Source organism: Mustela erminea, chromosome 11, assembly GCF_009829155.1.
Source record: "Mustela erminea isolate mMusErm1 chromosome 11, mMusErm1.Pri, whole genome shotgun sequence".
Taxonomy (NCBI): Eukaryota; Metazoa; Chordata; class Mammalia; order Carnivora; family Mustelidae; genus Mustela; species Mustela erminea.
In genome coordinates, this window is record NC_045624.1 from 44,196,987 (window position 1) to 44,224,551 (window position 27,565).

The 27,565-nt window shown below is 41.7% G+C and overlaps 1 protein-coding gene across 3 annotated transcripts in view; it reads left to right on the plus strand.

The window, feature by feature from the left end:
* Positions 1-27,565, plus strand: part of PDE1C (phosphodiesterase 1C) — a 582,509-nt gene that overhangs the window by 170,650 nt on the left and 384,294 nt on the right. For all 3 annotated transcript variants that reach the window (XM_032304733.1, XM_032304738.1, XM_032304734.1), the window contains one exon: positions 6,252-6,302. In XM_032304733.1, coding sequence (XP_032160624.1) covers positions 6,252-6,302 — 51 coding nt within the window. The remainder of the gene's footprint in view (positions 1-6,251; positions 6,303-27,565) is intronic.

The window sequence follows — 27,565 nt, forward strand, 5'->3', positions numbered from 1 at the left end:
GCCTTCCCTGGTACCTGCAGTTCGGTCAGGGCTTGATAAATATTGCGCAGTATTTCTGAGCGCGTGGAGCCCATGGAAGTGCTCCCTGTGTGCTAGCGTCCTTTCACCTTCCTCCTCCACGTCTTCCAATTCTTGGCGCCCATTGTACTCCGGGAGGTAGGTTGGTAGAAGGTTGGTCATCAGCTTGTATGATAAATATTGCGTGCCAGGCGTTTAGGCATTGGGGGTGGGGTGGAGAATCCATGCTCTGAGTTTGGCTCACATCACCATGACCATGGAATCACGATCATGCCCTTCTTCCCTGGTGCTGGTCCGGAGAATCCATTGTAGAGGCAGGAGGAAGGCAAAACGCCCGATGAAGGAAGTACAGAGCACACGAGAAGGCAACGGTGCTGCGGGGAGGAGTAGACTAGGGAAGGGGAATGGGTGTGGGGCAAGAGGGGGAGTTGGGAGTTGTGATCTTAGTCATGTGATCATGGAAGGCCTTACTTAGAAGGGGACAACTAAGCACATGTGATGATCTTGGGCCAAGTCTCTTGCTCCCCAGCACTGAGCCAGTTTTCCTTGCCATTGCTTGGGTTTTTGCAAGCTGAAGGCAATGTGAGCAGTTCTAGCTTCATCTTTTGTAGTAACTTAGGAAGATGTCTAGAACCTCCTTCTAAGGCTCTCTTCTCTGGGAGTCCCTTGTGCCTGGCTTTCTGACCCACCAGGCTTCCCAAAGCACCTCCCCTCGAGAGGTTCCTGGGCTGGCCTCAGAGACTGTGGCAAAGCAGCAGACAGGCCACGCACTGGGCAGATTTCCTTTCAGGAAGCCAGATTTTGTTCCCGGCTCGCTTGCTAACCGTGCTTTGGCCGTCGCACCCGGTACCCCAGCTGCGTTTATACTCACCCAGGTGCCAGAGCTTCCAAAACAAGGGTGGTGGTGTTTTTGAGGCTACTTTTGGTTACAAAGCAGTGTGCACCTGCCCAGGCCACCACCACAACTGTTTGGACCACCCTCCCTCCTGTTCTGATGGCCTGGATTGTTCGCAGCTGAGCTGGGACATCAGTGCGCCCTCATGGTCAGGGGCTGGGATGCGCATTGTTCTGAGTTAACTTCCTGTCTCTCCTGCCTCTCTCTCAACGGTTGCCATGGCAAGCCCTTCCTTTCAGATTTGCTTCTGGCCATTTTGTTTTTTTTTTTGGGGGTGCGGGGAGTGTGCACTAGAACACACATACCAAGGGTGTACTTCATTTATAGTGCTGCTTTTCTCATAGGAGTGTAGCTTCTGAGGAAATTGATTAAAACCCAGACTCCTGTCCCCACTTGGAGGAATTCTGATTCAGGGTTTCTGGGTTGGGACCAAGGAATCTGTATCATCATCATCATCATTATCATTTTTAAGTCAGTTCTCAAGCTCATGGTAGATAGACCCAGACTGAGAGGTATCCCTTTCCCCTCTAACTTATTTGTATGTCAAGCTGGAGTGAAATCTACTATGGTAGTCCCCCCAGAGCTTTGCCTAGTGCTGGGCTTATAGTTGGTGCTCAGGGCACCGGTGGAAGTTGGAGGCAATCTTTTTTTATTTTTTTATTTTTTTAAGATTTTTAAAATTTATTTGGCAGAGAGAGAGATCAAAAGTAGGCAGAGCAGTAGGCAGAGAGAGAGAAACAGACTCCCTGCTGAGCAGGGAGCCTGATGTGGGGCTCAATCCTAGGACCCTGAGATCATGACTTGAGCCGAAAGCAGAGGCTTAACCCACTGAGCCACTCAGGCGCCCCTAAATCATTTTATAAGAAACCCTTCTCAATGTGAAGAGTTGCTCACTAATAGGTTCCCACAATTATGTTTGCAGTCTGAACAGTTGATTTTTTTCTTAATGCAGAGGCATATCTCTGTTCAGGCTTTTGATGACAAAACAAAAACATCCTGAAAAGAAGAACTGAGTAGGGGTGATTATTTTTGAAGGAATTTGAGCCACATCTTCCTTCCCAAATGTTGCTTTGGTAACGATGTGTGAAGTTACAGTATCAGTGCCTCTCAGCTGCTCAGGGGGATCAGGGGGCCCCTTAACAGGTATGAAGCTTGGGTCCCATCTCCAAGGCTCTGTTTCATTGGGCCAGGGTGTGGCCTAGGCATCAGGATTTTAAGACGTTCCCTAGGAAATTCTCATGTGTGGCCAGGGCTGCAAATCCCTGACCTAGAAAGTGTGGAACTTCTTGAAGAGGAGAGTGGGAGACTTGTCTCTTGAATCTTAGAGGGAGTCCTCTTGGACTAGAGATGGAAAGTCCCCAGGATTTTGTGATCCAAGACTGCTCTGGAAACTGAATCTAAAAAATAATTTGTATGAATAAATAGACATACACATACAGTATCTAAAATGTTAATGTATATCAAATAATAGTTAATTGTTTTCTATCCCTTTAATAAAACATTTTTCTAATTATAAACTTGGTACACGACTATCATAAACTATTAGGTTTGTGTAGAAAAGTATAAAATAGGTTAAAAATCTCCCCAAGTGTCAGCATACAGAAGAAGTAACTATTAATACATCTTGTACACATCTTTCCACTCGTTTCTCTTTGCCTATAGAGACATGCAGCCTAGCCCTACAATTCAACGTCAATGGAATCAATGATATATACAGGTCTGGGTATTTTGCCCAACAGTATGATATGGATAACTTTCCTTAAATCCTCATAATCACTTTTATGAGATTTTGCCAAATGCAAGCTCTAATAGGGTCTGATGAATGGAACATCTACTTTGATGTTAAGACTTGCTGTAGAGGGGCACCTGGGACCCAATGGGTTAAGTCTCTGCTTTCGGCTCAGGTCATGATCTCAGGGTCCTGGGATCAAGGCCTGCATCAGGCTCTCTGCTCAGCAGGGAGCCTGCTTCCCCTTCTCTCCACCTACTTGTGATCTCCCTCTGTCAAAAAAAAAAAAAAAAAAAGACTTGCTGTATATATATATATACAAATATACGTATATATATACATATATATATATACACACATACATGTATGTATATATATATATATTTAAAATAAAGGGCAAATAGCAGAGGTCTAGGGCTCCTGTGTTGGTCGAGAAGCCTGGATGTGTCTGAGCAGTCAGTGGGCTGGGCACAGAGGGCTCAGCAAGCTTGGCCACACCACTTTTTGTAGTGTTGGTCTCTATTGAGTTTTAGTTTCATTATTTAGTCTTTTTTTCTTTTTTAAGGTTTTATTTATTTGACACAGAGATAGAGAGTACAAGTTGGCAGAGCAGCAGGCAGAGGAAGAGGGAGAAGAAGGCTCTCCACTGAGCAGGGAGCCCGACGTGGGGCTCTATCCCAGGATCCTGAGATCATGACCTGAGCTGAAGGCAGCTGCTTAACCAACTGAGCCACCCAGGCACCCCTCATTATTTAGGCTTTTAAACAGTTTTTGTTTTCATTTGCTTTGTGGACCATGCCAGAATAGAGAACGTTGTCCAGTGCCAGTCAACAGAGTTGCCTCCTGACCGTGCAGGAGGCAGAACCACCTGGAGGGGCGTCTCGGCGGTGATCCATTGCTGGGCTTTGGACTGGATAGCTATTCAGTTATTGAGAAAAGACAACAAGCTAAGTTTTTATTTGAAATCTGATAGCTTGTCTTTTTTGGGGGAGGGGGGCGTATGGGCAGAGGGAGAGAGAAACTTAAGTAGGGTCCATGCCCAGCACAGAGCCTGAAGTGGGGCTCAATCTCATGCCCCGAGATCATGACCTGAGCTAAAATATAGAGTTGGATGCTTAACTGACTGAGCCACCCTGGTGCCCCTGAAATCTCTTGCTTTTTAAATGTAGACTACTAATTGTTTAAAAACACTGGGGGGCCAAACAACACACCTGGGACTTTTTAGAGTCCTCTAGGAGCCAGTCTTAGGTTCTTGGTCTGCTAAGCCATCTGTGGCAGTGGTATGGATTTAGTCTACTTGATTTAGTTCTAAAAATATTGACCTATGTGTTATTCTACGTGGCACTTGCTCAGTGTTCAAAAGACTGGAAATAAAAGATGAAAAGTTATGCTCCTTGTCTTGGGTGGGGTACCTTGTAGTTGAGAGGAGCTATTCTCAAAATATGGTCCCCAGGCCAGCTCCTCAGTATCAACTGGGAACTTGTCAGAAATGCACATTCTCAGGCCCCACCCCAGATTCACAGAATCAGAATTTACATTTGAGCAAATGCTGCAGTCTTTTTTTTTTTTTTTTTTTTTTTTTTTTTAAATCATACCTTCCTGATGGTTCTGACTCCTTGCTGAAGTTTGAGAACCAGTGGTCTGGGAGGGGAGTTAAGTGTATGGACAGAGTTCAATGGGATGGAGAAGTTGTGGTGAGAGTCAGGGAAGCTTTTCAGAAATAAATGACTCCACTTGAATCTTAAAGGATGAGTAGAAGTTGGCAGGTGAGGCCCTGGGGAGAGGAGGGAGCAAAACGAACAAGAGTGAGGAGGAGAGAGTGTGTGTAGGGTTTGGGAATTGTGTTTAGAGCATGTGGATTTTCTGGCAAATAGAATGAGCTGAGAAGACTGGATGGGGCCAGGTGTTGCATACCAGGTCACATTAAGTGGATTAGGTCTTGTAAGTGTTGGGACATCACTGGAGACCTTGGAGTAAGGGAATGTGGCACTGGGTCTGCGTTTAGGAAAATAATACCACTGGCATGTTTCTTTCTGAGTAGAGACAACCCTCTTGATACTTCACTGGCCTAGATCTGGATTCCTGCCTCTCCTGGTGAGATTTGGATCTGGGTCAGCAATTCCCATCCTTGTATGGGGTGGTGAGTAGAGGAGAAAAAGCTCTTGCATGAGGAAACAGTCCTTGCTGCATGTGAAATTGTGACTGCAATTGTCATATGTCACGGTGTCCCCTTCCTTCCCACAGGGTAAATGCTCATTCTCCAAGCTGAACATTTTAGTGGATCCTAGTGTTTTCAGCAATGGCAGTGGTCTTTGTTTTCCTACTTTAAAAGCAGCTCATCAATTTCTGCAGCAAATATTTTTGGGAAAAAAACCCTTGCTCTGTTTTCTTTCCTTAGCGTTCTTTGGTGTTTAAAGAGGAAACCATTTGAACTCAAGGCCAGGGAAACTCATGTCTATACCTTAGTAGGACTTTCTTCTCCCTCCCTCTCTAGCCCTCTTTTTGAAATGCGGGGAGGTAGTGGGAGCAGGCTGCCATGTCATCTCCCCCTGCTGGTCGTTTTTTGTAATGTCTTGTTGGTAATCTACAAAGCCAGCGCAGACAATGGGCTATGCAAATGACAGAAAAGTAGACCCAGGTTGGATCCATTCACTTTTAAAATTTGTCCACAGGTAGTGCACTGTGAAATCTTTACCTTTGTGAGAGGGTGAAAGGATTCTTTTTTTTTTTTTTTTTTTAAAGCTAAAATGAACAGGTTTTTCCAGTTAATTGCTTTGGGTGCTCTGTTCAACTTGACCACAAGTATCTGTGCCTGTTTACTATGAGTATATAAAACAACCAAGCTGTAATTCTTATGAGCATTAAAGTGATATTTAATGTGAGTGAAACTTGTGTTTCTACTTGATGATCGATCTCTGTTTTTAATCACAAAGGTGGTGTTCATAAATAGGGGATTTTCATGATGACTCTATCCACATGATAAATTATATAGAGACATTTCAGAGGAGGGTGAAATGCCTTGCTGAGAAGCTCTAAGGGTAAGGTTTTTCTAGAGCAGTTCTCTGAACAATTCCACTCCCCTCGCCCCTTTTAAACTTCTCTGTTTGGGAGCATCTAAATATAAACAGCCTTCCTAATAAAAACTAATCTTGTTGTTACCTTCTGAAATCCTGTCTTGGCTTTGCCCTCCTATGCGGAGCAGATTGGATTTATGGGGTGGTTACATTTATGTGTTTCAAGAGAGTCTGATAAGAGGAAGCTCAAACCGGCTTGGAACTCAGGCATTCTTGCCTCTTCCCACGTAGGTACAAGTCAGTTACCACCTCGAGGCATAGTAAACTGTGATACAAGAGTTATTGTTTAGGTCCTCTCCAGCTTTATTCAAATGCACTCATCAAAATGATTAAGACATTTATCCTCCTGTAGACATTGAGAGCAATCCCAGAAATAAGAGAAAGAAAGAAGTGAAGTTGCTTTTATTGTCTTACAAAGATCCTCGAACATAGTTTAATGTCAAATCATCCAGAGGGTTAGCTGTAAGTTGGGCGTATTCTGTGGACCATGTGCCTTGTTCTAATTGCATTGTCTGCTTTTTTTTTGTTTCTCCAGTTGCAAATGAAGCTGGAGACAAGACTGCCAGACCCCTTGCCCGCTTCTCCCGTGAGTAGATCTTGTTTCACTCCTTTCCTGGGCTCCTTCAGAGGCTTTTTTTAACCTGCATGCTCTACCGCTGTAATCCTGCCAGGTGTCCGTAGAACACTGTCAATAAAAGAGTCATATAAAAAAATATCTTCAGCGGGTTAATATTTCATTTGAGCTCCACCGCGGGTGAGCTATTCATTGCTCTTGCCTTTTCAATCCTTAGAACTATGTGTGGTTTATCAAACTGTGCTCTAGTGTTTTGCTATTTCAAGTGGGGTCCTGGGAGCCACAGAACTAGCACGCCTGGGGAGTTTTAGAAATGCAGAGCCCCAGGCCCAAGGAATCAGAATTTGAATGGAACAAACCCCTAGGTGATTTCTGTGCACGTTTTAGTTGGAGAACTGCCCATTGGGAATCCCTGCAGCGGAGGTGGGCTTTTTATGAGGATAGAGAGAGGAAGAGTATGTGAAATGCACGTAGTCGTCAAGGTCCACACATGTGTGAAACCGTCATCAACACCCAAAGTGATTTAGGGGCTGCCTCCACAGGATTTCCCTCCTTTAAGTGACATTTTGGAAGCTCAGATAGATTGAATGGTTTTCCTTGGGATCCCATAAGGGTCTTGGAGCTCCCCGTCAATTTCTCTCGACTCTTCTGTCTCCAGGTCTTGATCATAATGGGAGAGTCAAACGCTTCGCAGTGTTTTCTGTGCTAGTGTGATCAGCAAATCACACAGACCATTAATGCTGTCCCTGGAATGAAAACCCAGATCCCAACAAGGGAACAGAAATACCAGAGGTTGAGTGGGGCTGGGTGGGGGTGCCCCCCAAAGCCTGGAGCAGAGAACTGGTGGGGCTCTCCATCGAAATGGATGGATTTTTCTTCCCAGCACCATCAGTACTTGCTGGCTTTTGCTTCAAGTAATTTCACGGCTCGGGTGAAAATTTCCGGGTCTTGGTTTTCCCATCTGGAAACCAGAAAATTCATACCCATCTTCTCTCCTTTATAAAAAGGTTACCTACTTGTGAAGTCATGGCACACAAATTCCTAATCACTGCGTAGTTTGCATAAAGTAGATCAAGTCGTGAGTGTGGATACCACCAGAGTATGCCTCAATGCCTAGAACTGAAAGTATCATTTCTCTATCTACAGGGCCTTCTTCTAAATTCTGCCTTTCAGCTCTGCTGGGGAGGCTTCAAAACTTTTGAGACTGATTCCTAGAAATGGTTTTTATAGAGCTGTAATAATACATGGTAATGCGAGAGCATTAAGTGCTCACATTTTAGAAGCTGTGAAATAAAACACTCATTTCTCACTGCCCTCCTACCTGGAACCTTACTTCCCCAAATAAGTATCTCATCCCACAACTCAACAAGAATGATGAATATGCTTTTAGTCCCTTTCCTTATCTCCCGAGCAGTAGTCAGGCAAATTAATAAGCCGAAATTGTAATCCAACCACTCTGCCTGCCTTGTGGTACTCCCACCTCTGTGAGGGTGCCTGGAGCTTTTTTTTTTTTTTAAGATTTTATTTATTTATTTGAGAGAGAGAGAGCAGAGAGCACAAGCAGGGAGTCGGGAAGGGCAGAGGGAGAAGCAGACTCCCAGCAGAGCAGGGAACTTGATCCCAGGACTCAGAGATCATGACCTGAGCAGAAGGCAGAGACGTAACTGATGAGCTGCCCAGGTGCTCCTGCCTGGTGTTTTGATGCTCACTATGATCCGTAGGAAGGGGATGGACCAGGGTCCTACCACCGTGAAGCCAGAATGACAGCTGGAGCAGCTGGTCCCTTTCCAGACAGAAGAGGTTGACTTTGCTTGTAAATAGCTTCCACCACTTCTGAATTGTTTGTCTGGGTTGGAGGGATGATATGTCACTTGAAAGCTTATTCATAGAAGATAAGTGAGGACATGAGAGAAGCAAAATATATAGGCAAAAAGTAATTAGTGGCAAACCAGTCAAATTGGGCTGTTTCTGGAACCAAAAAAAAAAAAAAAAAAAAGAAAGAAAAGAAAAACACTTTTGGACTGTGCCATGTTCTGGGGGTGGGGGGGATCAGATGGTATCATTAGTTCCTAAATCTTTTCATAGCAGATAATAGAGGAAGAAAATTAGGTGGCCTTTAGGAAGAAAAAAATATATATTTTTCTTTTTTTTTGGTGGAGGAACTGGGGATTGAACCTAGGACCTCGTGCGGGGAAAAAATAATTCTTAATGTAGTATTGCCTGACTGACACTTCGCTTAACCGCATTGAAAGTAACCTTGATGCTGTGGTGTGATGGGAATGAAATGTTCAGTTTGGGGAGATTGGAAGGATTTGGATGACAGACTTCTCTTTGGAGGTTTGAAGATGAATACTGTGACCTTCTCCAGTGTTGGCAGCCGCTAACACAGGCGTCAGACCCTGTGGTGTGCACTGCCCAGCATGGATGTCAGCCCAATGGGAGTGGGAAACAAGAACACAGGCTGGAAATGCTGTGAAATCTGGACCTCCTGAGGTGGGGGAGGGGTGGTCTGCAGAAGAGAGCTCCGGGCTGGAAGGAAGGAGCTGGCTCTGGGGCCTCCCAAGTCATCCCAAGGTTTTCATTCCCCTGGGGGGTGGGGCTCTCACATCCTGATTCCGATGGCCCTGGAATATGCGGCTCATTTCTGTATAGATTTTGCCCGTGCTTGAATCAATATACTCTTCTTGGCTTCCCTACATTGCAAGAGATGAGCTGTGTTGATTCTATTAAGAAATCCTAAAGGAGAACCAAGGGAAGTAGAGGGTAGGAATCATGAAAACATCTAGCTTCTCTGAGCCCTGGTTTCTGATCCTGCTCTGGCCAGCTGGTCTACCAGCCTTGTAGGCCTCATTTGGTCGCTTCTGCAACACAGCCCACGCTGGGGTTTCTTCTTGGAATCCGTGTCTCTAAGTGGCTGACACGGCTACCAGGAGGCCCCTCGTGGACCAGTCACTGCCTGACACTGGGGCTGCTGAGGCAGATGTTGCCCTGATAGCCCGGGATAAATAATACGAAGCACAATGTCTGCACACTCAGTGCGCGGTAAGTACGGGAGATTGTCACTGTATATTACCACCCTTCCTGTCCCCCTCCCTCCTCCCGTTGACTTCCACCCTCTCTCCCTCCCTCCTTCTTTTCACATATATTTATTGAGGACTTGTCTATGGCAAGCCCTAGAGACACACACAGGAGTGAGTTTGTCTTCAGAGAGCCCATAGTCTGATCAGACGATGCAGAATTAAATGGTTCCAATATAGCATGTGGAGGGAAACCCTAGAGATCGGTACCAGGAGCTACGTGAGCCATATGGGGAGACCTCATCCTATCTGGAGTGGGAGTGGATTCAAGGGAGTCCTCCTGGAGGAGACAAGTATTCGCTGAGATTTAGGGAGGAAGCGGAAGTTAATAGGGAGAGAAGATAACTTATTTTTTTAAGAAAAATAAAGGCAATACAACTTTTCAGGGACTAAAGGCTGCAATGCAGTGCTCAGATGTGGCCACAGTGTGGCAGCAGAAGCCCAGAATTTGGTGTGCAAGGAGCCTTGAAGGAGGCAGGCATCCAGTGTCCCGGACTTTGAGGGAGGCAGCCAGGGCTTTGAAAGAGCCTGTGCAGCGGGAGGTCTGGCCTCAAAGCTTGTGTAGCTGGGCAGCAGCACTGTGGAGTTTTTCCTCCTTTGCTTTCTCCCCTGAGGTGAGCTGTGGTTGAAGAGAAAATAGTGGAATCAAAAGTAGTAAGGCAGTGGAGCCCCATTCGACTTCTGCTTTTGGAGGTAAAAAGCCAGGTAGTGTTGAAAACAGATCATCCTATTGAAGAGCTGGAGTAGTCTGGGGAGATGGATGTTAAAGCAAAAGGAAGGTCACTTGCTGTTTTTGTACTGGGTGTGTAATCAGGGTGAATGATCCCTTTCCCTGGGTGGAGAATGGGCCAGGGCAGATCGGGGTGTTCATTGAGGATGAGCTCTGGGGTTGGGATAGAGAGGAGCCAGCACCTAGTACAGGATGATACCCATTGTGGAACCCCAGGGCAAACTCAAAATCGTATCCGACAGAGTGCTAGATAGAGTCTGGCCAGAGAACTTTCTGAAATTGCTTGTCACAACGAGGAGGGTCGTTGTAAGCATTAGGAGCTTGAGTTGGAGTTGGATGGGTTATGGAACCATGGTGATGAGAACAAGGAGAAGAGAAAGTGGGTGGGAGGAAGGGCTGAGAGATGCCGGAGGCAGTGGGCTGTGGCTGGTGGCTGGGTGCTCAGTGGTGTGGGGGGCAGGGGCTGTGGATGAGTCAGAGCCATTTAAAGGACCCAGGATAGGGCAGGAACTAGATCTGGAGATTTTCTCATTTGTCTTCAACAGCCCTAACTATTTCTAAAAAGTTCAGATCCTGTATGGAGCTCTAGGTCTTACCCTAGCAGCATTTAATGACTGTACATCTTCATTTCCCACTTGTTCCAGCAGAAACTGGAACTTTATCTTCAACAGTGGAAGCTCTAGAATTTCTATGCACGAGGGACATAGGGGTAGCAATCTAGGTCAGTTGTCCTCAAAGTGGGGTCCTTGCAACTTGTGAGAAAGACAAGTACTTGGACTCCTTATTGGGTCTGCTGAAGCAGAAACTCGGGGTGGGTCCCAGCAAACGCTATTGGTGATTCTAATGTACGCCAGTTTCTAAACCACCACTTCAGCTGTGATGGTGATGAGGGGGTAGAGGCAGAAGCCAGGGCACAGAGCAGCACAGTGTTTTTGTTTATAGATCATGGAGTAATATAATTAGCATTTTTCTATAACCGCTTGTAGTTATATATACACATGACAGAGCAAATGTTAATTACTCTCATCAAAGAATAGTGTTTTATTTTTATTTTTTCAATTAAAAAAAAAGATTTTATTTATTTATTTGACAGACAGAGATCACAAGTAGGCAGAGAGGCGGGCAGAGAGAAAGAGGGGGAAGGCAGGCTCCCTGCTGAGCAGAGAGCCCGATGCAGGGCTCAATCCCAGGACCCTGGGACCATGACCTGAGCTGAAGGCAGAGGCTTTAACCCACTGAGCCACCCAGGCACCCCAAGAATAGTGTTTTATTATTTTATTTTTATGGGGAGGGATCGTGGGGGAGGCCTGAAGGCGATTACGGGAAGAGTCTAAAGATACCCGTACTCGACCCTTAGACCTGGCACTCTCCGCATCCTCTCTTGAATCTAATTCTCTTTTCTCTTCCTGAGGTCATCTCCTGCCTACTCTTGGCCTTTCCCCCCCTCAGAGAGCAGGTTGGCTGCCCCCCCCTTGCCTCTTGCTTCCACCTCGAATCACCTGAGCCATCATCCTCAAACTCCCGTTTTTGTCATGACCTATTTGTGTTTCAGGACCGCAGACAGTTAACTCCCCAACTTTTGTTCAGCCAAGATACATCTGCCTGACTGCAGTGGGTTCCACATTCTGTTGTACTCCTTGTCTCTTTCCCTTTCATCAAATCCAGTTGTTATCAGCCAAACAAATCTGTTTGTATTTATGACAACAGACATACCAACCCATTATCTTACATTTGAACACTTTCAAGTTAGACTAGAGCTTACAGCTGATCCAGTCCAAAGCTCACCACCCATGTAAAATTTAAATCCTCTTCATGGCATCCCTGTCAGGGGGTCATGAGCTCTCCACAAGAACTCATCTAGTGGGGAAAACTCAGCTTGGCCTGGAAGGGATTGAAGGTCACTGTCATAGTGAAGGCCTGGAATATGTATGTGTTTTAGGGAACTGAGACTCACTTTGATTTCTCTTTTTGAATGTATGGGATTGGGTGTTTGAATGTATCCATTATGGTACTTGGTCCCCAATATGTTAGCCGTTGGTTCATCCGGTAGACTATATGGTGATACTATAAGTAACTTCTAGGAGCTTGTGGGTGATATGTAACCCAGGGGTCAGCTGGAAGCTCCTGGTCCATTGAGATCCAGGGAAATAGGCTCAGACTGCTACTGTGTGCCCTTTGGAAGTTCAGAGCACTCCTCGGTGTTTTCTGTGAATACTGGGGATGGCCTAATATTCTCCTTGCCTTGATTTCCTACCTCTTTTGTTTCCTTCTACTCGCCTCTGGCTGTCTTCTTACCTGCTCTGAGATAGGCTCAGATGGGAAACAAAACCCCTTTTTCTTCTTTTGGAGTAACCAAAGGCTGTTGGTCAAAGCAGAACTTGAGCGGAGATGAGAAATCCACAGGAGAGATGACAGTATCCAGTTATGTGAAGACAACTTGAATTCACAGTTCTGTTCTCACAGCCCTTTCATCCATTCATCCATCTCACCACCTGTCGCTTCCTTAAAGACCACTTTGCCCATGTAGCTGCTGGTCTGCCGCCCCTCAGTCCTTCTGTGCCTACCCTCCTCCACTTTTTGACCTGTATTTCCATTTCCCTCCTGGGAACTGAGAGACACTCCTCCAGCTCTCACACACAGCAGCTTGATCATCACATTAGTTGTATTGGTATCTGCTGACACCTCTGCCCTCAGCACCACACCTCTACTCCTTTTGACTTATTCTTATTATTTTTTAAGATTTTATTTATTTATCTGACAGGGAGATAGAGAGCACGAGTAGGCAGAGAGGCAGGCAGAGGGAGAGGGAAAAGCAGGCTCTCCACTGAGCAGAGAGCCTGATGTGGGGCTCCATCCCAGGACCCTGAGATCAGGACCTGAGCTGAAGGCAGATGTTTAACCATCTGAGCCACCAGGAGTCTTGACTTATTTTTTTTTTTTTTCCTACATGCAGACTAATTTCTTTTTCCTTCGTGGGAATTATAGTCCAGCTTGTTGAGATAGTAACAAATATTTACTCCTTCCTACATGTGTACAAGCTTACACAATTTGAAAATCTGAATAGCAATTTTTGGTGTATAGTGTACCCTCAGGGAGGGCAAGGGAGACATAGGTTGAGTACTGCATGCCAAGCACCTCCTCTTTTCCTCTCTCAATGTATGCTCCTTTGAAAAAAGTTAGGATGAAGTTTCTGGTTCCAGCGAAAGGTAGACTAGGATAGCCTGAAATCCTCTATTTTTCATGAGCATGTAGAAACGCTGAGTAAAATATTTTTAAAAATGTTTTTAAATGCATAGTTAAACTTGCAACAAATAAAGGGAACTCTGCAGGTGGAAATGAATGAGGAACTTAATATTAGTACAACAAGCTGTAAACATGCCTGCTGATTCTGTAGGTATGCCGTGTGGGAGTGTTGTTGCCAAGGCCACGGGATCTGGTACATGGGGTAAGGATTTCAGGCCTTGGGCTGTGCAGGGTGAGGAGTTGGATCTGAGACTTCTGCCTGAACTTGGACTCTTAAAACTTAGATGGAATGGACTACTTTCTTGAAAAACAAACTACTATAACTCATCAATTATGAAGTAGCTAATAGCTTTATAACTATTAAGAAAATTGACTTAATAATTAAAAATGCCCCAATAGAAATCCCAGACCCAGTAAGTTTAGCTAGAAAGTTCTACCAAATTTTTAAAGAGAAGTTAACACCAATTTTATATAATCTCTTCCAGAAAACAAGGAAGAGGAAACATTTCCCAATTCATCTTATGAAGTTAGTAGTACCCGCATAGCAAAACCAGAGAAAGATGGCAGACCAATATCCTCATGAATGTAGATGTAAAGTTTTTAACATAATATTAGCAAAACAATTCCACAATATGTAAAAAGAATTATATACCATACCAAGTGGGTATGAAAATTTCTGTATTGAAAATTAATATAATTCACCATAGCGAGCTAAAGAAGAAAAATAATATGATCATATCAATTGATGCAGAAAAAACATTTGACAACATTTGGCATTCATGATAAAATCTCTCAGGGAAATAGGAATACAGGGGAATGTCCTCAATTTTTTAAAGAGCATTTATAAGAAACCCACAGCTAATGGTAGACTGATGCTTTCCCCTTAAAATTGGGAACAAGATGAGGATATCGGCTCACATTCTTTTATTTAACGTTGTGTTGAAAGTTCTAGCCAGTGCAATAAGGGAAGAGAACGAAATAAAATGCATACAGATCATAAACAAAGAAATCAAATTGTCTCTGTTGCAGAAGACATGATTATCTATGTAGAAAACTGTCAGGAGGGGCACCTGGGTGGCTCTGCCTTCAGCTCAGGTCATGATCTCAGGGTCCTGGGATTGAGCCCCGAATCGGGCTCTCTGCTCAGCAGAGAGCCCGCTTCCTCCTCTCTCTCTGCCTGCCTCTCTGCCTACTTGTGATCTCTGTCTGTCAAATAAATAAATAAAATCTTAAAAAAAAACTGTCAGGAATTTATAAAAAACCTTCTAGAGCTGGGGTGCCTGGGTGGCTCAGTCAATTAAGTATCTGCCTTCAGCTGAGGTCATGATCCCAGGATCCTGAGATCGAGCCGTGCTCAGTGAGGATCCTGCTTCTCCCTCTCCCTCTGCTGCTCCCCCTGCTTGTGCTCTCTCTCTCTCTGTCAAATAAATAGAAAAAATCTTAAAAAAATACCCAAACCAAACCAAAATCTAGAACTAATAAGTGAGTTCAGCAAGGTTATAGGATATAAGATAAACATAAAGAAAATCAAAATTAAAAATACAGTAGTGTTTTCAATTGCTCAAAAAAAGTGAAATGTGTAGGGGTGCCTGGGTGGCTCAGTTGGTTAAGCATCTGACTCTTGATGTCAGGTCAGGTCATGCTCTCAGGGTTGTGAGATTGAGCCCCTCGTCAGGCGTCATACTGGGCACAGAGCTTGCTTAAGATTCTCTCCCTCTGGCTTTGCTTCTTCCCCTTCTCTCTATCTCTCTCTCTAAAATGGAAAAAAAAATGTGAAATGTGTAGATGTAAATCTAACAAAACATGTGTAAGACTTACATGAGGAATGGAACGCCTGGGTGGCTCAGTTGGTTAAGCAGCTGCCTTCGGCTCAGGTCATGATCCCAGCGTCCTGGGATCGAGTCCCACATCGGGCTCCTTGCTCTGCAGGGAGCCTGCTTCTCCCTCTGCCTGCCATTCTGTCTGCCTGTGCTCTCTCTCTCTCTCTCTCTCTGGTAAATAAATAAAATCTTAAAAAAAAAAAGACTTACATGAGGAAAACTACACAATGGTAATGAAGGAAGTCAAAGAAAATCTAAATAAATGGAAAGAAATACGTTCATGGGTTGGAAAACTCAATGTAGTGAAGATGTCAACTACCCCTAAATGGATAAACAGATTTAACAAATTCTTATGAAAATCCCAGTGAGGGTTCCATAGACATAGACGAGATTATTTTAAAATTTATATGGAAATTCAAAGGAACTAGAATAGCTAAAACAATTTTAGAAAAGAAGAATGAGGTACAAGGATCAATCTATTTGATTTCAGAGCTTAATGTACAACTACAGAAATAAAGACTAGGTAGTACTGGTCAAAAGATAGATTCATAGGTCAATGCGACACAGTAGAGAAGTCAGAAATAGATTCATACAAATATGCCCAACTGATTTTTGACAAAGGCACAAAAGCAGTTTAATAGAGCTAATATAGCCTTTTCAACAAATGGCGCTTATGTATTTGGACATCCATAGGCAAAAATACAAACCTTAACCTAAGTCTCAAACTATATATAAAAATTCACTTGAAATGGATTATGGGCTTAAACATAAAACATAATGCTATGAAACATTTAGAAAAAGAAACAGAAAAAAAAATCATGGGATTATAGCACTAGGAGAGAAAGACCTGTCACCAAGGGCATGATTCATAAAAGGAAAAAAATTGATAAATTGGACTTCACCAATATTAGAAACCTTTGTTCTATAAAAGGCCCTTTCAAGATGTTGAAAAGACAGGCTACAAAGGGGGAGAAAATTACTTGCAAACAATGTTGCTATCCAACAAAGTTGGAGCTGAGGGAGATGCAGACTCCTCCCTGAGCAGGGAGCCTGATGCAGGACTCAATCCCATGACCCTGGGATCATGACCTGAGCTAAGGCAGACACTTAACTGACTGAGCCACCCAGGTTCCCTAGCATTATAATATATAAAGAATTCTCAAAACTCAAAAGTAAAAAAGAAGACAACCCATTCAGAGTATGCCAAAAGGCAGGAAGAGACATTTTACCAAGGAAGGTACAACAGATGACAAGTACTTGAAAAGTTGTTCAACTTTATTGGTCAATAGGGAAATGCAAATTAAAACCACAATGAGATACACTACCCATCTAAAATGGCTAAAATTAAAATGGCTAAAATTAAAAAATAGTGACAACACCAAATCTTGCGAACTGCATTATTTATGCATTGCTGCCTAGGCCACTTTAAAAAAGTTTGGCCATTTTTAAAAAATAAGTAAACACCCAAGTACCATATGGTCCTGGAACAGCACTTCTGGGCGTTTATTCCAGAGAAATGAAGACTTACATTCACACAAAAACCTGCACATGTGATCTCACACCTATTAGGAAAGAAACCCCAAAGTGTTGGCAAGAATGTGGAGAAATTGGAACCCGTGTGCTCTACTGTGAGGATCACAAAGTGGTGCAGCCGCTATGGAAAACAGTATAGCGGTTCCTCAAAAAATTAAAAATAGAATTACCATATGATCCAACAATTCTGCTTCTGGGTATATACCCCAAAGAGTTGAAAATAGGAGTTTGGACAGATATTTGTACAGTCCTGCTCCTAGCAGCATTATTCACAGTGTAGGTGGAAGCAATCCAAGTGTCCATCAGTAGATGAACGGATAAACAAAATGCCTCCAGACTAAAGTGTCAGTACAATAGAATGTTATTCCGCCTTAAAAAGGAAGGAAATTCTGACGCAAGCTACAACGTGGGTGCGTCTTGAGGACATTGTGCTAAGTGAAATACGCCAGCCACAGGATACTGTATGATTCTACTTTAATGAGGTACTTAGAGTAGCGAGATTCATGGAGACGGAAAGTAGAATCACAACCATGGCAGGGACTGAGAGGAGGAGGCCATAACTTTCATGGGTGCATAGTTCAGTTTGGCAAGATGGAAAGAGTTCTGGAAGTGGATACAACGTGAATGTATTTAATGCCACGGAACTTGGTTACACAGAGAAATGGTGAAGATGGTAAATTTCTTTTCTTTCTTTTTTTTTTAAAAAGATTATTTATTTATTTATATGACAGACAGAGATCACAAGTAGGCAGAGAAGCAGGCAGAGAGAGAGGAGGAAGCAGGCTCCCTGCTGACCAGAGAGCCCAATGCGAGGCTTGATTCCGGAACCCTGGGATCATGACCTGAGCTAAAGGCAGAGGCTTTAACCCACTGAACCACCCATCCGCCCCTCATGTATCTTTTACTACAGTTTAGAAAGCCCCACACGTGAATCATTAGAGAAGTTTTATTCATAATAGCCACATACTGGTAACAACCCAGATTTATTTATCCAGTGTATGGTTCTATTCATACCATGGTATGCTGCTCAGCAATGAAGAGAACAAGCTACCAGTACATGCAACAGCCTGGATGAATCTCCAGAGAATTATGCTGAGTGGAAAAGCCAATCCCAAAAGGTCATACGTATACTGTGTGATTCCACGTACACTGTTATTGAGATGACAGAATTACAGAAATGGAGAGCAGGCTTGCGGTTGTGAGGAGTTAAGGAAGAAGGGGGCTGAGAGGAAAGTGGGCGTGGCTATAGGCAGATAACAGGAAGGCTCTCCTGGGCTGTGTTCTGACTCATCTTCACCACCCTTGCTGTGATACTGTACTATAATATTATAAAATGTCACCACTGGGGGGAACTGGGTAAAGGGTACATGGGATTTTTGTATTATCTCTTGTAAGTGCATTTGAATTTATAATTTCTGAGAGTCAAAAGTTTAATTAAAATAAAAAAGCACTTCTAAGATGACTTTTCATAGCCTATAGAATTCAATCAAAATCTTTGACATGTCACATCAGGCCCTTCGAGAGATGACCCGAGATGACTTCTCCTGCTAAGCCCTAACTCATCATTTCAGCTTCAGAAAAATGAAATTAGTTGTCCTCTCATGCAATTTCACTCCTCCATGCCTTTGTACATGTGGTTCCCTCTGCCTGAAATGTTCTCTCTCTCTGTTGATATCCAAGCCAACCCATTCATCTCTTAAAACTCTGTAATAGACCACCTTTTCTGTAAAGCCTAGCCTGACCCCTGGAACAAAATTACCATTCCCTGCTTTGTTTAGCTGTATTATAAATAAGCTCTTTAAAAAAACAATTTTTTAAAAATTTTCTTTATTTATTTGACAGACAGAGATCACAAGTAGGCAGAGAGGCAGGCAGAGAGAGAGGGGGAAGCAGGCTCCCCGCTGAGCAGAGAGCCCGATGCGGGGCTTGATCCCAGGATCCTGAGATTATGACCTGAGCCGAAGGCAGAGGCTTAACCCACTGAGCCACCCTGGTGCCCCATAAATAAGCTCTTTAATGACTGTCTCCCCACTAGATTTTTGAGTACCTTGAAAACAGAAACTGTGTCTTGCCAGTCAGTACACAGTAAGTGTTCAATAGATGTTTGTTCAATTGGGTTGAAAGCAGAGTGACTAGAACTGTTCCAGATCTGTAGCAATTTCAAACAAGGGGATAAAACCACTTATCACTGGGACAGTTCTTAGAGATTCATACTCAATCACCTGACTAGAAGAGAAGTCAGATGCATTTTAACTTATGGGACTTCCATGATCTTCCAGTCTCAACTTCCTGTGATGCGCTCTTTTCAACAACTATGGAGGCCTACTGTGGCCAACCACTATGTCCTGTCCCTCTCCCCCAGCTCCCCATAGGCAGGTAGACTAAGGAGATGAGTGGTTCCTGGCCTTGGCTAAGCCTTGGATTGAAGCCCAGGGTGGACACATTTAGTTTTGTAGGCTGTAAAATGTGCGACTATAGAGGTCATCATCCTGCCGTTATGAAGTCCTGGGGAAATTCTCCTGTTTAGAGCTGCAGTTCTTGGAACTTATGAAAGAATTGCCTAGTTTCCAGGCCAGTAAATTTTGTGAAGCCAGGTTCCCAGTCCCATTGGGCAACATTGGAAGAGAGGTCAAGGTGTGAATCCACTTGTGTGAGAAACTGAAGAAAACCCATGCATGATACAATTGATGCCCAAGGAAGGAAGAAAACACTGAGAAGTTTACTGAAGTTTCTTAATGTGGTTTCTACAGCCTCAGAAGCAGTTATCTTAGAAGCATATGAAAAAATTAATTTTGAAAGAACATTTTGGGTACATGAGTATAAAAATGAGTAAGTCACAGTTCTTTCCCTAAAGGAGCTTATCACCAACAAATGATCTATTGTCTTTATTTTGTTACCAGGAATGGCTAGTTTGGGCCAGAATGTGAAAGAGCTCTTCTCTGTGACTAATACATTACCCCAAAGTCTCTGTTTTTCTGGAACTCTTGATTAAAACACCAAATCTCCAAGCAATTACTTTCAAACACTTTATTTTTTATCACAGTACACATACCATTTCAACATGTCTAGGATGAATGTGGCACATTCTTCCAAGTGCTCAGAGCACTTTCATACATACTATATCACTGAATTCATTCCTACCAAGTTTTTATAATGAGGTTAAAAATCCGTGCTGGAACCTCCCAGAGGAATACTAGGCAGATTTACAAATGAATCATCCAGCAGATGGTAAAACTTGGATTTTTGCATGCTTTGCAGACATTAGCATATTTCAAGGTAGTTATGCATTGAAAATTTTTCACTTAATTATGGGGGTGGTGGTGTCTGAATTAGTGAACGTCTAAATTATGGCAAACTTAAAAAAGTGCGGTCTTTTAACTCTCAAGTACCTAACTTACACTGACCATTAACAAAGTCTTTGTCAAGTAGATTTCACTCTCAATAGATAAACTTCTCTTTTAATTAGTGTACTAAATGAATGCTGTCAGGGTTCTTGAAAACAGCCTCCCTTTAATCTTGTCTACATCATTACTCTGCTGAACAGACTCATTCTTCTGACGTATGACAAAGAGTAATTGAGACTCTTCCTCTTGGAATTGATGGTCTCACTATATAGTGATCTACTTCACCATATGAATTTCTAAGTAGACTTTGAAAATTATGTGGGAGCTTTGCCCATCAATTGGGTAAAGACAGATGCAAGGCTTTACTCTGAAGCAAGCTGGGCACAATTTTTTGTGCTCACTCTTTTGGCTTGGGTTATGCATTGCTTATTATGATACTGTTTGGATAGAAATGTCAGTCTTACTCTCAGTTCTTTCTGCTGAATTTATTTGGAAACCCAAGGAGACAGTGACTAAAACCCAGAGTGACCTACATTCGTTGCCTTTTGGAAAACAATAATCTCTTTCTGAGCCTTTTTGTATTCCTGAATGACCAAAGTAGGGTTAAGTTCAAAATAAAAGTCTAGCCAAATATGAAGAACTAGGGAAGCGAAACACCGTCATAAAGACGTTGGGAAGAAGTAACCTGAAAAATGATTTAATGTAGAAGCCAAAAGGAAACATGTAAATGCTACTTCGCATTCTCCATAAGAAGTAGGAAGACATAGCCCTTCTAAGATAGGAGCAGTAAGCCATAAGAAAAGAAGCAGGTTGATTTTGAGTAAAGATGAAAAGAAAGTAAATATGCAAGCTAGGAACTAAAATTCACATTGAAATATAGAAATGACACTGAAAAAATTTAATTAAGGATTGGAAGACAAACTTGAGAAACAGTGTTTACACTATAGATGAAAATGATGAGCAATTGAAAATGAGACAAGATAATAGGAGGTCAGAGAAGAACCAACACATGTAAATGAATCATCGATGTTCTGAGACTAAAGCTAAACAAAATAATTGGAACAGAAGTAGTAATCAAAGATAAAGTTGAAGGCAACTTCCCTGAGTGGAAGAAAGGGCTCAAGTTTCCATGTTGAAAAGGCTCATTGTATTCCAGAAAAATAATTTAAAAATCAGTAAAAACAACTCACAATTCTAGATATGCTAGCAAAATATTTGGAATATGAAGATGAAAAAAAAATGTTTGCAAGAAAGAAAAACTATCAGATTTGGCTCCTAATTCTCTTCTATAGTGCATAAATAGCAGAAGATAATTAAGAAATATGTTGAGTTTAATCTAAATTCAGTGAATCTGTACTTAAGTTGTTGCTCATGTGTATCTACATCATTAACCATTCATTCTGGGAAAGAATTATTTGAGGGTATACTTCAAGCAATTGAAACATGAACAAAATAGGACTGACTGTCCCATGCAACGTAATTCTGGAGCACTTGAAATGTGGCTAGTGTTATTGTTTTTATTTTTGCTTTTTTTTCTAGGATTTTATTTATTTATTTGACAGAGAGAGAGGTCACAAGTAAGCAGAGAGGCAGGCAGAGAGAGAGGGAAGCAGGCTCCCCGCTGAGCAGAGAGCCCGATGTGGGGTTCGATCCCAGGACCCTGGGAACATGACCCGAGCTGAAGGCAGAGGCCTCAACCCACTGAGCCACCCAGGCACCCTGAAATGTAGCTAGTGTTAACTGAGATAGGATGTAAGTGTAAAATATCCACTGGACTTTGGGGAAAAAAAAAAAAAGAATAATACAAAACTTCATTAATATTTTTATGTTGATTACATGTTAAAATGAAAATATTTTGGATTTATTGACTTAAAGAAAATGTGGGGTATGTATATCTTTTCAAATTATTGTCATCATTTTCTTCAGACAAATGCCTAGAAGTGAAATTGCTGCATTATATGATAGTTGTATTTTTAATATTTTGAGGAACCTCCATACTGTGCAAACTGTGCATTGGGAATGCACCAATGTACATGCCCACCAACAGAGCAAAGGGTTCTCTTTTCTCCACATCCTTGCCAACACTTGTTATCTCTTACCTTTTTGACAGTGACCTGTGGGAAGTGATATCTCATTGCGGTTTTCATTTCCATTTCATTGATAATTAGTGATGTTGAGCATCTTTGCATGTAGCTGTAGACCATTTGCAAGTCTTCTTTGTAACTAATTTAAATTTAAATTGCTACATAGACTAATGACTACCTTATTGGATAGCACAGCCCTTGGAAGTAATCAGAGAATAAAACAAATAAATACTCAAACTCTTAACTATATAGATGAAGAGTAAAATAGAAAATGCATAGAAATCAATGCTAAGGAATTTGAATATCTCTAAAGAATGGCAGTTTTTAAAGGAAAATACTCCAAAAGAAATAGATATATGGAATTCAGCAATAGCATGTGATGACATTGAAAAAATTGTGAAATAATTACTTTGCTAAAAATACTTTGGATCTCAAGAGTTTTATAGGCAATTATATTCAAATATCAGGGAATAGGTTATTCCTGTGATGACAGCTACACAGAAGAAGAAAGTAAAGGCTAATCTTTATGAAGATAATTGCAAAAAGCTTAAAATAGAATTCTAGCAATGCAAACGTATAAATATACAACATGAACAAATAGAATTTATTTGAGTACTGCAAGGTGGCTTTACAATTATCAAGTGTTTTAATGTATAATCTAGATGTTGTACAGACATGGTCTTTCAGACATTTAAGCTCCATCCCACAACAGTTTTAATTACTAAAATTCAATCAATGAATTTTTCAGGGGTTCTCCAGGTTTCTTCTCCTTACTTGTCAGCATCATTTTCTGGGTCTGTTGAATTTTTTGGTACACTTTGTGTTTTGTAGATGTTGATTTACTTTTTTTTTTTTAACCCCCGGACAATAAACTAAAGATGAGACACAGCCTAGTCTTCATGATTTTCAAATCGTCTCCCCAATATCACTTTCATACAGCAACAAGTGGGTAAAACTGTTTTACTGTTTTGGAGAGATGGTTATGTTGCACTTCCACCCAGCATTAAACTTAAATGTGGATATCAGATTTAGATGTTTTTTGGGGGGTTCTGCCGTTAATGCTGTCAGCTATGGTTCCAGCTTGGAGCCATCCTGCTGGAAAGTTTCTGTTGTAGCCTTATTATAAATTTCCCTTCAGTAATTGACTTTGTGAATATCCATCCCCCCAAAATAAAAATAAATCAGTGATGATGGCTCTATCATCCATTGAGATGATTGTGTACTGTTTCCCCTCTCTCGCCCCCTTCTTTTCCTTCTTTTCTGTTCTTTTTTCTCCTTCTCTTTCCTTCTTATCTGTTCTCTTCTACTCACCTCTAAATTCTCTTTGTTTTATAGGCAAAATAGGGCAACTCTTTCTTTGTTATCTCTTTTCAATTCATACCTTTAGGGCTTTTCACCTACTCTCCCCCCAACCCCTTGTTTTATGAAATTATTTTTCCAACAAAGTTCCTCAGAGGAAATTTGATTCCATCTGGAAAATAAGTTTGTTTGTTTTTGTATTTTGCTATCAATACAACACATCAGTAGGTCAAACAGAAAGGGAGAGAGAGAGAGAGAGAAAGAGGAAGGGAGGGAGGGGAAATAATATATGATCACCTCAATAGATGAGAAAGCCATTATCACTGATTTATTTTATTTTATTTTTTGGGATAGACATTCAAAACTCAATTATAAAAGGGAAATTTATAATAAGACTGCAACAGAAAATTTTATAGACATTTCATAAATGGAAAATTAAGTGAAGCTAGCAGAATCATAAGATTGCTTGCTATTGCCAGGATGGTTCAAAATTCTTCTGAAAGTTTTAGCTGATGCAGTAAGACACAAAATGGAAATAAGAGGCATAACAATGAAAAAGAAGGGAAAATGATTGTAGATGGTATATATGCTTAGGAAAACAAAAGCAATGAAGCCAAGAAATCCTTAGAAAGAGTGAAAGTTTAGTAAGGAGAGACATTGTTAAGTAAATACAATAAATAAATAGCTGTCTTATATCCCAGCAAAAACAATTAAGAAAGTGTAATCTAAAAATGTACTCTCTGGACAGGAGTGGGCAACCATATACACTGTCCACAAAAACAAAGAAAACCAAACCAAACCAAAACAACTACTATGAATTTCCAGAATCAAGGAAAACTAAACTTTTTAGTTTAGTTGGAAATAAAACGGAAATAAAAACCTTGAGTACATGCCAACCTTGTTGGCAGTTGACTGGAACCTGATACAAGCTCTCTTAAGCTCAGGTAGGGTGTGTTGGAAGGATACTGGAGTAGTTCACAAACCTATGAGGAGCTGTGAAGGCTGCTGATAGGAGGGATTACAACCAGGGACGTGCCCCTCTCAGGATTCTTTTTTCCGGATTTCCTTAGTGTAGTAGCTTCATTTTCTTAGGCTTATTTAGTTATTGGGATGTGGTGGCTTGCACTAGCAACCTACTAAGAAAGAAAAGGTACTTCCTTTTAGTTTCAGGGTGGAAAATACCAGGGAAGAGCTGTGATTATCCAGGCTTGGGTCGTATATCCACTCCCTGACTAATCACTGAAGCCAGTAGAGTAACATAGGCAAAAGCCCGTAAGAGTCATATGGAATGAGTAATGTGGGAGGGAATAGTCTCAAAATAAAATGAGAGGGGCTGTTACAGTAAGGGAGGAAAATGTACTTGGGTAAATAAATACAACAGGTATTCCATACAGAAAGGACTACTCATCTACCTGGATGAGAGCATTCTATATTGTTAAGATGATTATTCTTTTCCTTGAGTAATTAATTATACTATTCTTAAGTACTGCCTCAGTATACACTCAGAAGGGAGAGTTCTCTTTAGAAATTGACAATGTGATTTTAACTGAAGTTTTCTTAGAGACATAAGCAATTAAGAATAGCCAAAAAAGAGAAAGGAGGCGGTCTTGCACTATCCGATATTAATAGATACTGTGAAGTTATACCAAGTAATGTGATCCACTCATTAAAAAAACAGGTTAATCTAATGGTATAACTCAGAAATAAACCCTAACATATTTGAGAATTTAGAATATGTCATTACAAGTGAAGTTGTATTCTTACATTTTGCTAGAAGAGAATTTCTCACCCTGGTGTGTATGATATTAGAAATAGAGTTAAATTTAAAAAACTTTAAAATTGTAGGAGATGAAAATTGTAGGAGAAAAAAAATCTCTGAAGTGTTTTCAAAATCAAGAGTTAGTATGTTAAAAGTAACAGAACAGTGCCTATGTGACTGATTTAAAGATATTCAAGTCTATCGATACCTTATTTTTTGCACTGTCATTGTTTTTAGTGAGCATAAAACTTCTCATCTGGGTTTCATTAAGTTCATTCCTGACCTTTGTGCTCCAGCCCCAGTTTTCCTACCCCGTGGGAATTTCAGGACCCGGATCCTCTCAGAGGGAAAGGATACCTACGAAACCATGTCACAGATATTTTGAGAATCATTGATGGTTTCTAAGAAAATTTTTTCACCTTTTTGGAGATTTAACTCTCTTTCCTCTATGCTTTTGCAGGACTCTAATTTCTCAGCCTTTTGCCAGCATAATCTTTGTGTATTTTTTTTTTTTTAATCAGGAACTGAGTTGATAAGTCACTTGTCAGATTTAAATAGGATTACCGACCACATCACCTTGGGCTCCTCCAGCAAGCACTTCATCAGACTGCCGCCATTAGACACACTTCAGAATGAATCAGAAAGGATGAATACCCAACTTTTGTAGCAACATGGACGGGACTGGAAGAGATTATGCTGAGTGAAATAAGTCAAGCAGAGAGAGTCAATTATCATATGGTTTCACTTATTTGTGGAGCATAACAAATAACATGGAGGACATGGGGACTTAGAGTGGAGAAGGGAGTTGGGGGAAATTGGAAGGGGAGGTGAACCATGAGAGACTATGGACTCTGAATCTGTAGCTATTTCTGATTTAGATCCTCCTCATCTCATTTTCTTGCTTTCTTAAGAAGTCTTTTCTCAACCCAATTAAACTCACCTTGCATTATTCATCTCTCCCTGCAGCCCAGACTTCCTTCTTTAAAGGAAGCTGCACATGGCTTCATGGAAGAGACTAAGCAACCTCAAGGCTCTCCCCAGCTGCAGATAGAGTGTATCTTATTTCTTTTGTAAAAGAATGTTTGTTTCATAATAGCAAAACTGGACTCTTCTGCTTGATCTACATTATGCATCTGTTTATTTGCTCATAAATAAAGTAAAAACAGTGTGGTAGATCAGCTGGAGCCCTGGATTACTAGAAGGAGAATTTTGGGTCAAAGGAGCAATCTGCTGTTTTCTAACTCCGTGGTCTAGGTTATATGGTCTCTTGGAGTCTTAATGTCCTAGTGTTCAATAATATTTCAGTAATATTTACTTCCAAGGGTTGATTTGATGACTGAATAAGGTAACACAGGTGAAGCCCTCTTTACAATGTCTAGCACATAGCAACTGCTGAACAGTGTTTGTTACATCTTGTTCTCTTGATAATCTCCATGGTACAGATGCTGCCACCAGAGTTTATGAGTCTGGAAGATTTATAATCAATCTAGAGGTTTCCTGGGGGTACACAAAAAGTTGTCTCTGTAAAGAGAAGGGAGAGGATTTATCGCAGAGACAGAGGGGAAATAACAGAAAAGGAGAATGTAATAAGCTTCAAATGAGAGTCAGGAACAAGTCAAGGGAGACAGGAAAGCTGGGATGGGGAGGGGAGGGGAGCAGGCAGGAGCAGGTGACGTGGAGCGGGCTGAATGGAGTTGCTCATCTCCTGCACCTGAGCCACATTATTTTTGGTACCCCGAAGGCTTAGTGTATCTATGATTTCCCTCATGGGGTTTTTGATATTATTGAGAGAGACCTGTGTGACTCTTATCTGTTAACATATTTTTGCTTCTATTTAGTCAGGAACATTTCATGCCTTCAAAATCAGCTTAAAATAAATCAGAGCAGGGGAATTTTTATTTTTCATCTTGTTAGAGCAGACCATTCCAGTACCCTGCGAGGGTGCTCTGCCCATATTTGTGGAGGCTCAGAGGACGAGTTCTTTCCTGCTCTCAGAGTTCAACTCCAAAAGGCCCACATCATATTGCCTTAGGAAGAACCATGGCAAGGGTCTGTTGTGATCCTTCTAAGGCAGGAAAAAGTAGCAGCTGGGATTCTGATTGTATTTTCTAGGATACAAAAACTGTGTGGGAACTCTATGCTTTGGGTACCTCTTGAACCCAGCTTCACATCCTCTTGGCCCACTTTTTAAGCTCTAGCTGTACTGTTTTCTCTTTATTTATGTCCTGGGGATTCTCTGATGATGTGGGAATTGTCCCATAGTCATGCATAGTCGACCCAGAAAGCCTAGGGAATTAATATCCTGTGGTGTTTTGCTTGTCCCTGGGAATAGAGCTTGCATATAAATGTTCCTTCTTCCTTTCCTCAGGAGGATAATTCTGAGCAT